This window comes from Myripristis murdjan, chromosome 22 (genome assembly GCF_902150065.1).
Source record: "Myripristis murdjan chromosome 22, fMyrMur1.1, whole genome shotgun sequence".
Taxonomy (NCBI): domain Eukaryota; kingdom Metazoa; phylum Chordata; class Actinopteri; order Holocentriformes; family Holocentridae; genus Myripristis; species Myripristis murdjan.
This window is the reverse complement of record NC_044001.1, coordinates 1,523,623-1,537,993: the sequence shown is the minus strand read 5'-3', so window position 1 is coordinate 1,537,993 and position 14,371 is coordinate 1,523,623. Positions and strand designations below refer to the sequence as shown.

Here is a 14,371-nt window from a genome sequence, read left to right as displayed (position 1 = left end):
GAGGCAGGTAAAAACAGAGGAGTTGTTTAGTGTCTCTCACAGAGGCTGTCAGGGGAACGAGATGTCACACCTGGGATTGAAAATGTCACATTAGGCTGTAGCAACACGCACACACACACACACACGCGTGCACACACACACACACACACACATGCACACACGCACACACAATGAGAGAGAGTCAAACTTGGAGGTAGACATGAAGAAAGAAGCAGCACACACAAACACGGGCAAACACAGATGCAAACAAACACAGAAGAAGACATGTAAACACACAAACAGGTAGCAGCAGCGGCGCAGGTGAACACACACACACACACACACACACACACACACGCTGAAACACACACAAACAGTTTGTTGAGGGTAGCTGAATTGGTGTGTCAGACTGTGTGGCGGCGCGAGGGGAACTAGTTCACTGACGATGTTAAAGGAGAATTCCACCGTTTTTCAACCAGAATCCCATTTTTCCACCTTTTGGACTCTGCAGAGCCAAGAAAATGATCAGGGCCCGTTCTCACCCTGGACCCGCATCTGGCGCATCAAAAAACAGACAAATAGGCTCAAGAACGATTAATTTATTTTTTATTTACTGGTTTATTTGTCAGGGACAGTAGATGCCAGTCACTGGTTAGACTGTAAGTGAGTCAGATAGGCTCCTGTTCTTCTGGCCAGAACTTTGAAAGGCAGTCAAAAATTACAAAAATTCAAATTAAAAAATTAAAAACTCCAATGGCAAACAGACAAAACAATACACATGAAAGTAAAGCATTAGATACCATAGCAGAATCCAGAATCAAGGTTTTTATTTGCTATTTGAGCAGACACCGGTAGTCCACACTCACAGGAACTCTTGTGCAGTCGCTCAAGGAGTCATGAAGATTAAAGGACACAAGAAAAAAAGCATGTAAGTCTAAAAGAAACACATAAAACAAAGTGCATTAAAAAAATGGTAGCTAACACCCTCTGACATACACTGCTACTGAATGCCATTCCTACAGAGTCAAATCAAGCCCATTTTATCTGTACAGCCAAATATCACAAATTACAAATTTGCCTCAGGCGGTTGTACAGCATAAAGCCTCACATCAGAGGAGGAACAACTCCTCAAAAAAACCTTTAACAGGGAAAAAAAGGAAGAAACTGCAGGGAGGAAAGCAGCAGAGGAGGACGGCCAGACGTGCACAGAATGGAAGACAAGTCACATGATGCAGTGCTGACACAGGTGAGCAAAATTATAATGGATTTATAAGATATATAAAGGACGTGATGAGGAGGATGCCAAGTGGTGCCAGGTGCAAGCGGAGCAGCCTGCAGGACCTGAGCCACGCAACCGCCATCGCTATGGAGACCGGGCAGGAGGGTACACATCACGCCGTTCACACACACACACACACACACGCACACACACACACACACACACACACGGGAGAGAAGACCAGCGAGACATCAGGCATCAGACGTCAGAGACACAACACAGAAAATAAAACAAATGATGGCATTTCTCTGGGTGCCGAGCGGCGTCCAGAGAAATGCCATCATCTGCTGAGCCACTTCAACTTTTCAGGTCTCAACATTTAAACGCAATATAGAAGATTTCTGAGTGCAATACACAATGTTGTCAAGAGCAATACCCACTCTCTATAATATTCATTTTAGATTCATATTCATTGGATGTGTGCTTGTCTGTCTGTCTGTAATTGTCTTATTAACTGCACTTGTACAGTAACAATAAAGGTTTTCTATTCTATTCTATTCTGTTCTGTTCTATTCTATTCTACTCTGTTTTAGTCTATTCTAGTCTAAATGTCCCAATGACACCTGAAAACACAAATTTTTGTAATTGCTCCACTACTGAGATGCAGCGCTTACCCTGCAGCTGCAAAACAAACTGCAGTGTAATCGCACAGGGCAAAATAGGGCCCAGGTTGAAAAATATGGGAATTACCCTTTAAATAAAGTTACGACGAGACGCTGGGTCCTCTCTTCCACCTGGTGCAAAGCTGTGACAAACGTGAAGCGAGTGTCTTTTCTAGTCTTTTCTAGCAAAGTGTCTTGTGTCCCTCTGGCCTTCCTTCTTACCTGGAGAATCCTCCATTAGAACAGCAGCCCACCAAGGTGGGACACACCTGGCTGTTAAAGGGGACGGGAGACGGCGCTCTGATTGGTTCACTGCATGTTACGCCCAACACACAGCCAGGATTCATGAAGAGACTCAGGACAAGCCTTTAGAGCCAGGAGCCTGGAGCAGCTCAGCCTTTAGACCAGCGCTCAGACCTCATTTGGACCACAACCCCTGTCACACACGTCCCCTCTCTCTGTTACACGTGTGCATGGGGATGACAAATCTGAGAAATGCCAGTTAGCGGCACAAGTGATGGAGCTGTACTGGTGGGAGATAAAAGCTTTGATGGTCCTTGAAGGGGTTCCAGGTGTCCGTGGAAGGACTCCAGGGTGTCTCCAGGGTTCCTTGAGCAGTTCCAGGAGTCTTTGAAGGGGTTCCATAGATCTTGAAGGGGGAATTTAGGAGTCCTTGGGGGGCTTCAGGCATCCTTGAAAGGGGTCCTGAGGTCCTTTATGGGCTGCCATGGTTCCATGGGAGGTTTCAAGAGTTTTTCAAGAGTTCTTTCAGGAGTCTGGGTTTCTTTTTTTTTTTTTTTCTTCTTTTGCCTTGACAGCAAACTTAGTACTCATGCATGTTTCTGTCCAACAGCAGCAGCAGCAGTATACAGTCTGTTTCTCCATCCCAACCCTCCCTGCAAGGTCAAAGGTCAGGGGTCAAGGTCAGGTAGTGAAGCTGATTCAGTGACTTGCTCCATGTACACCACTGGTGCTTTTCCCCCCCTTTATTTTTTAACACAGCTTAAATTGCTCATGAACCTGGGGCATAACCTCGCGGCCCCCTGAGGTGCACGGTGCCTCGGGTTGAGAAGCAGCAGCTGGACCAGGCCCGAGGGATCAGCATCTCTGGTCTGCTGGCTCCATCTAGTGGTGGTTTGCTGCAGTGGTGACAATAAGCACTGGCAATGTCTCTGGTTATTACTATTAGAGTTTGTTTTTTTTTTTTTTTTTTTTTTTTTTTTTTTTTTTCCAATTGCAAACACGCTAAAAAGACACACAAAGCACAAACTGGCACAAAGAGCAAAACCTCAGCTCAAATCTCTAAAACTCTGAACACGTTTTCTGCTTTGCACCTGATTTGCAACTCAACATGGCACTTTTTGCAACACAAGACACTCAATTCTCCACAGAAGACACAGGAAACAGATATAAAGTCACATGTTTGAGTTTTCAACATACTGCCATTCAAAATGCCACACACATGGACCAGCTGGCCGACACACACACACCACCCGGCAAAACACATAACTGCTCCATTGTAAACGCACCAATCAGCCGTAAGTCCTATAATGTAGCTACACTTCAGTATTTTGAACTACACAGCCTTGTCATTTTTGCAAGTACAGCTTGTCAAATACATGCGGATGCAATGCAGCATGAATTTACCTTCTTAGATGACTTTTTGTCGCTGCTACTGTGCCTTTCTACTTTTAAATTTATAACTTTCTTTTTAGTTTAGTTTTTTTTAAATGACCCTGTTTATATACATATACGTTTTCCGTTGTAGATAATGTTTATTTCTATCTAAAATGTTTATTGTCTGCACTGAGGGTCTGAGAGAAACGCAATTTCGGTCCTCTGTATGTCCTGTGCGTACTGTAGAATTGATAATAAAGCTCACTTTGACTTTGACTTTGACTTGACCATACCTGTCAAGTATCCCGTTTTGGCCGGGATTTTCCCGTATTTTACCCTCCTTTCCCGGCCTCCTCCCGTATTAGTATTTTCCCGTAAATTTCCCGTAAATTTCCCGTATTTAACCTGCGTTTATTAAAAATAATTGTCGCGAGGTTAGTGTGACATTGTCAGAGAAGAGTGACAATTGACCTCCGGAACTGTCAAGGTAAATAAACATCCCATGTCTGATTAAAAGGACCAAAAACGTTTTTTTTAGTTAAATGGAAGACATGATGACTGTATTTGACAGGTATGACAGGTATGCTTGAGACTGTAGCTTTGTAACCTGACAAAAGCAAGAAGACGAGGGAGAAACATCATTTCTGTTTTGAATGTCTGCAACCAAACCGATGCAAGTTCTGTGCAAAGATGAACTCTAGAGGATTCTTCCCTCACTGTCCTGTTAGAGAGCATGGCCTGTGACGTGGACGAAGTGCCACGGCCGGGTCCGGCCGGCCGAAGAGCTGATGCATGTTCTACGTTCCACATTCTGTTTTCCACTCACTGCTCTGATTTTCAGGGCAAAATGCAACCTTTGGAAATTCATGGATGTATTGACTGATTTTTACAATGTGGACAGAAATAAATGTTTTCATAAACTGGGCTTTTGTAAATTACTGTATAGTTTTGAATGAAGTATCTCCTTTTTTTGAAGGTCCTTGAAGGGGTTCCAGGTGTCAGTGAGTGTCTTGCTTCCAGGGTTCCCTGGGAGGTTCCAGGAGTCTTTGAAGGGGTTCCATTGTTCTTTAAGGTCCTTAAAGGGGGTCCAGGGCAGGGGTCCCTGATGGGCTCCCAAGTCCTTGATGGGTACCAAACACCTGAGATGTTCTACTACTTGTGTGTGTGGTTGTGACTCCTGTGTCATGCTTTGACAATACGAGCCTTGTCTTCAAAATAGTGCTTGAGCAATAATAATAAAAAAAAGTATTTTTTGTTCTTATTTTATTTTGTATTTTTAAAAAATATAGTATTTTTTATTTATTTTTATTTGTATCTTGTATCTTTTATTTTGAAGTTTCATTTTTATTTTTATTGTATTTATTTTTATTTTTATTTTTATTTGTTGACTGACCGCGCCCTGTGCACCGGAAGCGGAAGCAACAACGCAGTTCTATCATTGCATGTTGATGCCGCAGCAGTCTGCTGTTAGCTAGCCTGCTTCAGGAGCTAAAAATGAACAGGCCGAATAAAACAGAGGAGTTTGACTCGTATGAGATCGAGGAGCCCAGCGACGAGGAGAGAGCTGTCAGCAGGTACACGAACTAAAACTGTCCGTAAAGTATTTTTTAAAAAGGGATTTAGCTTTAGCATCGTGCGGCTAACGAGCGGCTAGCCGGTCGCATGCTAACATGTAAACAAGCATCTCTCTCTCAGCCACATCCTTTATTATAATCACATTTTCTTCTTTTAAACACACTGGAGCCGAGCGCGGTAATGAATATAAGTAAACAAAGGATGGATGTGCTGTTTGAATTGGATTAAAGGAATGCAGGGTGAAATATTAAAGCTATTACAGTAATTTTCTGGTTGCTTAGGTGCTCTCTTTGAAATGAGCCATTTCTTAACCACAAACTAACCACAAAACCTCACAGCAAAGCAGCAAAACACTGTTGAAAAACTTCAAACCAACAGCAGAAATAAGTCACTTTGTTTAAATACGTTTTAATAAGGTTTTTGAAATGAAAAACACTCGTTGCTTTGGCTTTTTCTCTGTGCAGGGCAGCAGCTTGCAATACAGTTTTGTCATATGTGTGGTAAACACACACACACACACACACACACACACAGATACAGGTATCCAGATGTGTAAAGTATGGATGTGCATTTTGTACATAACACACTATCAGGGGAATAAGTTATAACATTGTTGTACAGTAAAATGTTCTGTAACAAAAGCACAGAAGAAGAAAACAAATGTTTGGGCGTGTCTTTGGACAAAAGATTTCATCTTCTTTACCTCCTCGTCCTGCGGTGGATTGGTTTAATCAGTCGACCTCTGGAAGACAGATGTGTGTCTGCTGAGGAGCGAGGCAGCTTGAAAAGGCCACATGCAGCACAGAGAGCCTGGCAGCCTGCTGCAGCCTGCTGCAGTCTGGCAGCCTGGCAGCCTGCTGCAGTCTGGCAGCCTGCTGCAGTCTGGCAGCCTGGCAGCCTGCTGCAGTCTGGCAGCCTGCTGCAGTCTGGCAGCCTGGCAGCCTGCTGCAGTCTGGCAGCCTGCTGCAGTCTGGCAGCCTGGCAGCCTGCTGCAGTCTGGCAGCCTGGCAGCCTGCTGCAGTCTGGCATCCTGGTGCAGCATGGTTTAGCCTGGTTTAGCCTGGCAGCCTGGTGCAGCATGGCAGCCTGGTGCAGCATGGCAGCCTGGTGCAGCCTGGCAGTCTGGCAGCCTGCTGCAGCATGGTGCAGTCTGGCAGCCTGGTGCAGCCTGGTGCAGCCTGGTGCAGCATGGTGCAGCCTGGTGCAGCATGGTGCAGCCTGGTGCAGCATGGTGCAGCCTGGTGCAGCATGGTGCAGTCTGGCAGCCTGGTGCAGCCTGGTGCAGCATGGTGCAGCCTGGTGCAGCATGGTGCAGCCTGGTGCAGCATGGTGCAGCCTGGTGCAGCATGGTGCAGTCTGGCAGCCTGGTGCAGTCTGGCAGCCTGGTGCAGCCTGGTGCAGCCTGGTGCAGCATGGTGCAGTCTGGCAGCCTGGTGCAGCCTGGTGCAGCATGGTGCAGCCTGGTGCAGTCTGGTGCAGTCTGGCAGCCTGGCAGCCTGGTGCAGCAGCTGCTCCAGAGCCCTCCGCACACAGTCAGTACTCCTGTTTAGTTTATGTGCAGTGATAATGTGAAGCCTTTCTGCAGATGTGCACACACTTGTTGTTAATTATAGATTCCATCATTTTATGTTACTTATTTTTACTCTGTAAATACAGTGGAGGAAATAATTATTTGATCCCTTGCCGATTTTGTAAGTTTGCCTACTGACAAAGAAATGAACACTCTATAATTTTAACGGTAGGTTTATTCTAACAGTGAGAGATAGAATACCAAAAAGAAAATCCAAAAAATCACTTAATATAAAAGACATAAACTGATTTGCATTTCATTGAGTGAAATAAGTATTTGATCCCCTAGCAAAACATGATGTAGTACTTGGTGGCAAAACCCTTGTTGGCAAGTGAAGAGGTCAGACATTTTTTGTAGTTGATCACCAGGTATACACACACATCAGGAAGAATTTTGGTCCACTCCTCTTTGTAGATCATCTCCAAATCCTTAAGGTTTCAAGGCTGTCATGTGGCAACTTGAAGCTTCAGCTCCCTCCACAGATTTTCTATGGGATTAAGGTCTGGAGACTGGCTAGGCCACTCCGTGACCTTAATGTACTTCTTCTTGAGCCACTCCTTTGTTGCCTTGGCCGTATGTTTTGGGTCATTGTCGTGCTGGAAGACCCATCCACAACCCATTTTCAGTGTCCTGGCGGAGGGAAGGAGGTTGTCACTCAGGATTTTGCGGTACATGGCCCTGTCCATCCTCCTGTCGATGCGGTGAAGTCGTCCTGTCCCCTTGGCAGAGAAACACCCCCAAAGCATCATGTTTCCATCTCCATGCTTGATGGTGGGGATGGTGTTCTTGGGGTCATAATCAGCATTTCTCTTCCTCCAAACACGGCGAGTTGAGTTGATGCTAAAGAGCTCAATTGTGGTCTCATCTGACCACAGCACCTTCTCCCAAGCATTCTCTGAATCATTCAGGTGTTCACTGGCAAACTTCAGACGGGCCTGTACATGTGCCTTCTTGAGCAGGGGGACCTTGCGGGCACTGCAGGATTTTAATCCATTACAGCATAGTGTGTTACTAATGATTTTCTTGGTGACCATGGTCCCAGCTGCCTTGAGATCATTAAGATCAGTGCAGTTGTAGGCTGATTTCTCACCTTTCTCATGATTATTGATACCCCACAAGGTGAGATCTTGCGTGGAGCCCCAGATCGAGGTCAACTGATGGTCATTTTGTGTTTCTTCCATTTTCGAATAATTGCACCAGCAGTTGTCTCCTTCTCACCCAGCTTCTTGCTTATGGTCTTGTAGCACTTTCCGGCCTTGTGCAGGTCTATAATCTGGTCCCTGACATCCTTAGACAGCTCTTTGGTCTTGCCCATGATGGAGAGGTTGGAGTCTGATTGATTGATTCTGTGAACAGCTGTCTTATATACAGGTGACAAGTTGAGACAGGTGTCTTTTATGCAGGTAACAAGTTGAGATTAGTATCTATTATTAGTTGAGTATCTAATAGGTGTGTGGGAGCCAGAATTCTTAATGGTTGCTAGGGGATCAAATACTTATTTAACTCAGTGAAATGCAAATCAGTTTATATCTTTTATATAATGTGATTTTCTGGATTTTCTTTTTGATATTCTATCTCTCACTGTTGGAATAAACCTACCAGTAAAATTAGTGTTAGTGTTAGTGTTCATTTCTTTGTAAATAGGCAAACTTACAAAATCGGCAAGGGATCAAATAATTATTTCCTCCACTGTAAGTGAGAGTGTCTTAAAGGTATAAATGCACCGTCTGAGGCTGGCGACTGCAGTTTCGTTGCACAATGACAGCAAAGATCTTGAACCTGAACCTGAACATGAGGATTTTTGAGTTTGGTGTGGAATCGTCTCGATACAAAAGAGTGTGACACATCGCAGGGTCAGACACTTGACTGCTCTGGACTCCCGGCTTGAAGATAAAGCAGAATATAAACGGACAAAACAGAATCTCTCCCTCTCTCTCTTTCTCTCTCTCTCTCTCTCTCAGCTCGGAGGATGAGCTGGACATTCTGCTGAACGGGACTCCAGACCAGAAGAGGAAGCTGATCAGAGAGTATCTGACGGGCGAGAGCGAGTCGTCCAGCGGCGATGAGTTTGAGAAGGAGATGGAGGCGGAGCTCAGCTCCACCATGAGGACCATGGAGGGAACGTGGGGGCCGCTGCCGGCAGGTAGGGGAGAGGAGGCCCTCCCAGACAAAGGAGCAGTTTGAACTCTGCTTCATTTCCTTTCTCACATGTTTCAGTTCTGCGTTTCAGACAGGATGTTTGTTAACATTAACATTAAACAGTATATTGACATTATATTGTGCACATTAGCAAAAGCCATAGCAATGTAGTGCTGAATTGCAAAGTAGTTTCACTCAGCATGATGCCAGTACGGCCCTCCGTGGTTTCAATATGGCTGTTTAGTGTCAATATGATTAATATGACTAATGAATTACTCAGTTTGCAGTAAGTTGATTGATGTTAATTACATTAATCATTTCATCGCTTGTTATTTTAAAGGCAAAAACACCAAAATCGTTGCCTGATTCAGCTTCACTAAGATCACCAACATGCTCCATCCATATCTTTATAAAATCAGTACTTACAGACTAAGGAAGACATTTGAAGGCATCACTTTGGGCTCTGATCACTTTTCATGAGGCCAGCTTCATATTTCACTCTTTGTACACAAAATGATTCATCGATTCTTTAAAACAAAAAATATTATTAATAATAATAATTACCTGACCATGAGAGGCCTATTTCCTGGTGATGTGGTTCAGTGGGCTGCTGTGCTCTGTGCTGTGAAGGCACGTGAGTCCGTGTTGATCCTGTGTGTTTGCTCTCCAGCAGAAAACTCCGGAAGCAGCAGCAGCGCCGCCGTCGCCGGACTTCCTCAACCTCAGATGTACGACAAAATTTACTTTGACTCCGACTCGGAGGAGGAGGACACGCCGAGTGAGGACTCGTCTTTTAAGATCTTTGATGATTCTGTTGTAGCCGTTGAGCTGCAGTTGGATTCTGCAGAAGTCACTGCTCACACTGATTTATTTTATGCTGCAGCTCTTCTCCAGCTGCTGGAAAGCATCAGAACATTGTGGATTATCTGTATTATGTTAAACGCCCCGTCCCGCTGGTGGAGGATGCTAAACTTTTTGTTTCCCTCTCTCTTCTAATCAAACTATAAAATGTTTACACTGTATTTGCATGAATCTTCACTGTTTTCCCTCAGTGAGTTTTGCTCTCTCGTTTCGTCACAGCGGTCTGTAAGCATGTTTGTCCTCTCGCCTCCTCAGGCAGCTCCACGGGCCGGAGGCGGAGACAGCGGATGATCCCGACCAATGACGAGCTGCTGTACGACCCCGACGAGGACGACCGGGACCAGGCCTGGGTGGACGCCAGGCGGGCAGCGTAAGATTCATCCTCAGTCACTAAGATGCTAAGATTCTCTCCCCTGTCTCCGTTCACATCCTGATAACATTGAGTTCTACAAACAGCTTCCATCAAATAACGACTGTAAAACACAAAATCGAAATCGGCAGTGTGGCGTCCGTCGGTCATTACTGGGCTCTGGTGAAGCGGAGTGATACTCACCAGTAAAACATGTTGAGTATCAGCGCTCACCTCTCGTCCAGTCAGATTGTGCCACTGGCTGTATAATCTGTTGTATAATCACAGATTAATCCCTTGTGTTGTAACACTGCAGCCTGCCTGTGTCTCCGTGTGCAGGCACAGCTGCAGCCGCCGGCGCCCGGCGGCGTTGGGCTCGCGACCCGGTCAGCCCCGAGGTTTACCGAGCAGCGACGCCGTTCTGAACTGTCCCGCCTGCATGATCACGCTCTGCCTGGACTGCCAGAGGTGACCGCACCTGTGTTTTGTTTTATTTTATTTTTGGTATTTTCTTTTCCTTTTTCTTTTCTATTTTATCCACTCATTTATTTGTATGTTTATATTTTTTTATTTACATATTATTTATTTTATTTGTCTTTTAATTATCTTTGCATTTAATTTAATTTTTATTATTTATTATTGCTTTTTTTTTGCATTTTTTTTTTTTTACCTGTGTTATATTGATTTAAACTGTTTTGCTCTTGTTTGGCTTTATGTTGTTATTTTGCCTTTTGATCAATCTGCTTTTGCTCTGTCTGTTAGAGCTCTCTGTAAATTATGTTTTAAAGGTGCTACATAATTAAAGATTATTATCATTACTATTATTATGATTATTGTACTGTGTCTTGCAGTTAAACCCTTTTAAATCTTGTGTTTTCCACTCAGGCACGAGAAGTACCGGACGCAGTACCGAGCCATGTTCGTCATGAACTGCACGGTGAAGAGAGACGAGGTTTTACGCTACAAAACCCCGAGCGACAGGCAGCAGCGGAGCAGGAAGAAGAGGAGGAGGACGCCCAAACAGACGACAGAGACAGCAGCGGCGGCGGCGGACGCGGCACCCGAGCCGGCGCCCCGCGGCGTGGACGGGGACGAGCTGTACCACCCGGTGCAGTGCAGCGAGTGCAGCACCGAGGTTGCCGTCCTGGACAAAGACGAAGTTTATCACTTCTTCAACATCCTGGCCAGCCACTGCTGACAAACACACGGACCCCCGGCTCGTGGCCTCGTCTTCCTCCTGCCGCGTGTTTCTGTCTCTCTCTCCGCGGCGGCCGCCAGCCTCGGATCAGACCGGCGCTCCGGCTCCTAGAGATCTTTAGCATTTTTATTTTTGGAGTTTGGTGATCACACGGTGTGTTTCCTAGTCATTCAGTCTCATCCTCAGAGTTCAGATCTCATTTTTCTTCAAGGGGGAGGAGATAATCTCACTTGTTTCCAGATTTTTTTATTTATTTTTTTTTTTTAAATCAAGTGTCATTTTCTTGATCTTTGTGGGCTGATCTGCCTTATTCTGCCTTGTTTCAACACATTTAGACCTGTTCCCAAAAAAAGTGAAACTGCACTTGAAACGTGGGTTTTCCTTATTTGAAGAGAAATACAAGATTTGGCGAGATTTGAACAGGAGACTGCATGACTTGTTAGGATGGCTTTTTTTTTTTTTTTTTTTTTTTTTTTTTTTTACAGTGCAGGACAAAGCAAAGTCTAAACTTTTCATGGTGGCGGTGATACTGGGATACCGGCGGTGGGTTGATACTGGCAGACCGGTTTGCCATCAGTCACACAACTTGGAGAACCTGTAAATTTATAGACTCATTTTCCAGTCATGAAAAAGAAAAAAAAAAACACCTGGAATTTTTGGGAACTGATCAAATGTGCTGGAAATATCGGCGAGATCCCAGAAAACTGTACAGTTCGGCTGAGCGTACGTTCATGTTCATATGTTCTCCCCGGCTCACGCTGATGCAACAAGGTGGCGACTACGTGTAACTTGAGCCGCCGGTTTCACCGAATTTTGAGAAATCTGTCCACTTTGGTCCATTTTGAGTCAGTTTGAGACGGCAAACATTTACACAGGGCTTTGAAAAATCCTGGAAAACCATTTCCTCAAAAGAGTGGGAAAATCTCTGAATTTTCCTTTTTTTAACATTTGATTGAGTTTTTTCTTCATAAATTTACGACTTAAATCTCAGAATTTCTGGCCTTTTTCTCGTAAATTTGTGACTGTAATTTCTGAATTTTCAAATTTTTTTTCTCATCAATTACGACTTTAATCTCAGAATTTTATTCTATTTTCTCATTAATTTGTGACTTTAAATCTCAGAATTTTCAAGTTTTGTCTCATAAATTTAGGAGTTGATCTGTGTTGGTTTTCGGCCCGGAGGAAACGAGAGGCGGTCTCGTCACTTTTTAATTTCAAAGAGTCATTTTGTACATGGATGCCATAATCTGTAATTCATTGTTTTGTTTTTTTATGTCTCCTTTGTGATGTAAAAGACTTTCTCCAAACTGAGTGTCAGCGAGTGATTATTGATTATTTAACGGTGGAACGTCACGCTGTTCTCCAGTTCCTCAGTAGAACTGTGTGCAGAACGAGTCGGCTCAGGTCGCTCCTCAGAACCCAAGAGGAAAAAGAACCAGATTAAAGAGCAACACATGAAGGATTAAAATGGAAAACACACTGGAGAGAAGAAGGAAATCAAGAAATTAACAAATTAACAAATTGAGAGGAAATCAGTAAAACCAGAGGAAAGTGAGTAAAAGCAATGGTAGATTAAAACTCGATAAAACGGCGATGGAGACGAAGAACAGATTTTACAAAAAAACTAAAAAAAACCCGGGACGGGATATAACACAGGATGGGAAGTAATCTTGAAACAGGACTTAATCTGGGATGGGACTTAACCTGGGATGGGATTTTATCTGGGACACATTTTAACCTGGGGCAGGACATAATCTAGGACAGTACTTTATATGGGGCACGATGTAATCTGGGACAGGATTTTATGTGAGACAGGACTTAATCTGGGACGGGATTTAATTTGGGACAGGACTTAATCTGGGACGGGATTTAATTTGGGACAGGACTTAATCTGGGACGGGACTCCTGTGGCATTATCAGATCAGCATCATGGAGCTAATCTATGTAGGGCCTTAAAGAAACCAATAATACAGTTTAAACTCAGTCCTGTACTTTGCTTCATGCAGTACATACCGAGGTTACCGCTTTTATTTTTAAGTTTTTATCTACAAAATCATCTTTATTAATAGTTCTTTCAGAAATATTTTACTTTTTTTTTTTTTTTTTTTTTTAATTTGGCCTGTAAAGATGCTTGTGGGTGATCCAGCCAAGCTTCAGGGATCCCTGTTGTTATCAGTCAGAGCGTTTTATTTTTTATTAACTCATTAAAGTATCTGGATCTCAGAGAGAGGCCAACCCCAACCTTGACAGGTACGTATGCAGGTAAGTGACACCAATCAGCCAGGTGGTGGCGCTAAAGCAACAAACTTTCCATGGAAAATACATTTAAGTTTGTCTCCTTTTTAAATAAACACCTAGTATAGTATTTCACCCTTTCGGGTGAAATTTCAGGATGAACCTAAAATGCATTATAACCTTTACAGGTGAACTTAATGTGACCTTCTGTAAACTTTTGAATGCACATGTCCAACTGTTCAATGTTTCAGTACTTTTTGCACAAGTTGCTGTTCTCTAACAAGGAGTTTAACGGCCAAATTCACAACAGGTGTTTGATCCATGAATCGACCAATAAATTTCCTGGTTCAATTAGAATTGGTATTTAAACAGTCCTCCTCATCATGCTGTTCACATTTTGACATCATGAGACCAAGACGACACCTAACAACTGATCAGCAGCACCTCGCCATTGCGAGGCTTCAAACAGGATGTTCTCAGACGGAAGTGGCCACTGAGCTTAGAGTGTCACAGAGTGTCATCAGCAGGTTGCAACAGAGATACAGAGAGACTGGAAGAGTCACAGAAAGGCATAGAAGTGGACGTCCTTTGGCCACATCCCACACTGATGACTGCTTCATTGTGAACAGTGCCCTGCAGAACCGGATGATGAATGCCATTCAACTCCAGGTACGTTTAAGAGAGGTGAGAGGCACCCAAGTGTCACGTCAGACCATTCGAAATCGTTTACATCAGCATGGTCTGCGTGCTAGAAGACCTGCAAGGGTACCTGACCACACCACCAGGCACAGGTGTCATTGTCTTGCATGGGCCAGGCAGCATTTATGCTGGACGAGGGACCAGTGGGTCCCAGTGCTGTTCTCTGATGAAAGCCGATTCATGTTGAGCAGAAATGATGGCCGCCAACGATGTTGGAGACATCAAGGAGAGCCCTATGCATCAGCCACTGTTGTCACCAGACGAGCCT

General features: G+C 44.2%; 1 protein-coding gene across 2 annotated transcripts; it reads left to right on the top strand.

Annotated features, from left to right (window-relative positions):
• The first annotated feature begins 4,908 nt into the window (after window positions 1-4,908).
• On the top strand, window positions 4,909-11,813 carry eapp (e2f-associated phosphoprotein). Of its 2 annotated transcripts, none has more exons than XM_030044135.1 (6): window positions 4,909-5,051; window positions 8,584-8,765; window positions 9,435-9,539; window positions 9,878-9,992; window positions 10,311-10,439; window positions 10,857-11,813. In XM_030044135.1, exons 1-6 carry the CDS (start codon window positions 4,972-4,974, stop codon window positions 11,167-11,169), a joined length of 924 nt encoding a protein of 307 aa, XP_029899995.1. In that variant the 5' UTR covers window positions 4,909-4,971; the 3' UTR covers window positions 11,170-11,813. The 2 variants fall into 2 exon arrangements, with proteins under 2 accessions (XP_029899995.1, XP_029899994.1); XM_030044134.1 differs by having other exon boundaries at window positions 9,432-9,539.
• Window positions 11,814-14,371: the final 2,558 nt, after the last annotated feature.

What these genes read in the sequence shown, in the direction of transcription:
- eapp (XM_030044134.1), top strand. Translation starts at nt 4,972, where the DNA reads ATGAACAGGCCGAATAAAACAGAGGAGTTTGACTCGTATGAGATCGAG. An exon ending in GTGGACGCCAGGCGGGCAGC is followed by an intron (nt 9,993 to 10,310) that starts GTAAGATTCATC and finishes CTCCGTGTGCAG; the next exon opens with GCACAGCTGCAGCCGCCGGC. An exon ending in CTCTGCCTGGACTGCCAGAG is followed by an intron (nt 10,440 to 10,856) that starts GTGACCGCACCT and finishes TTTTCCACTCAG; the next exon opens with GCACGAGAAGTACCGGACGC.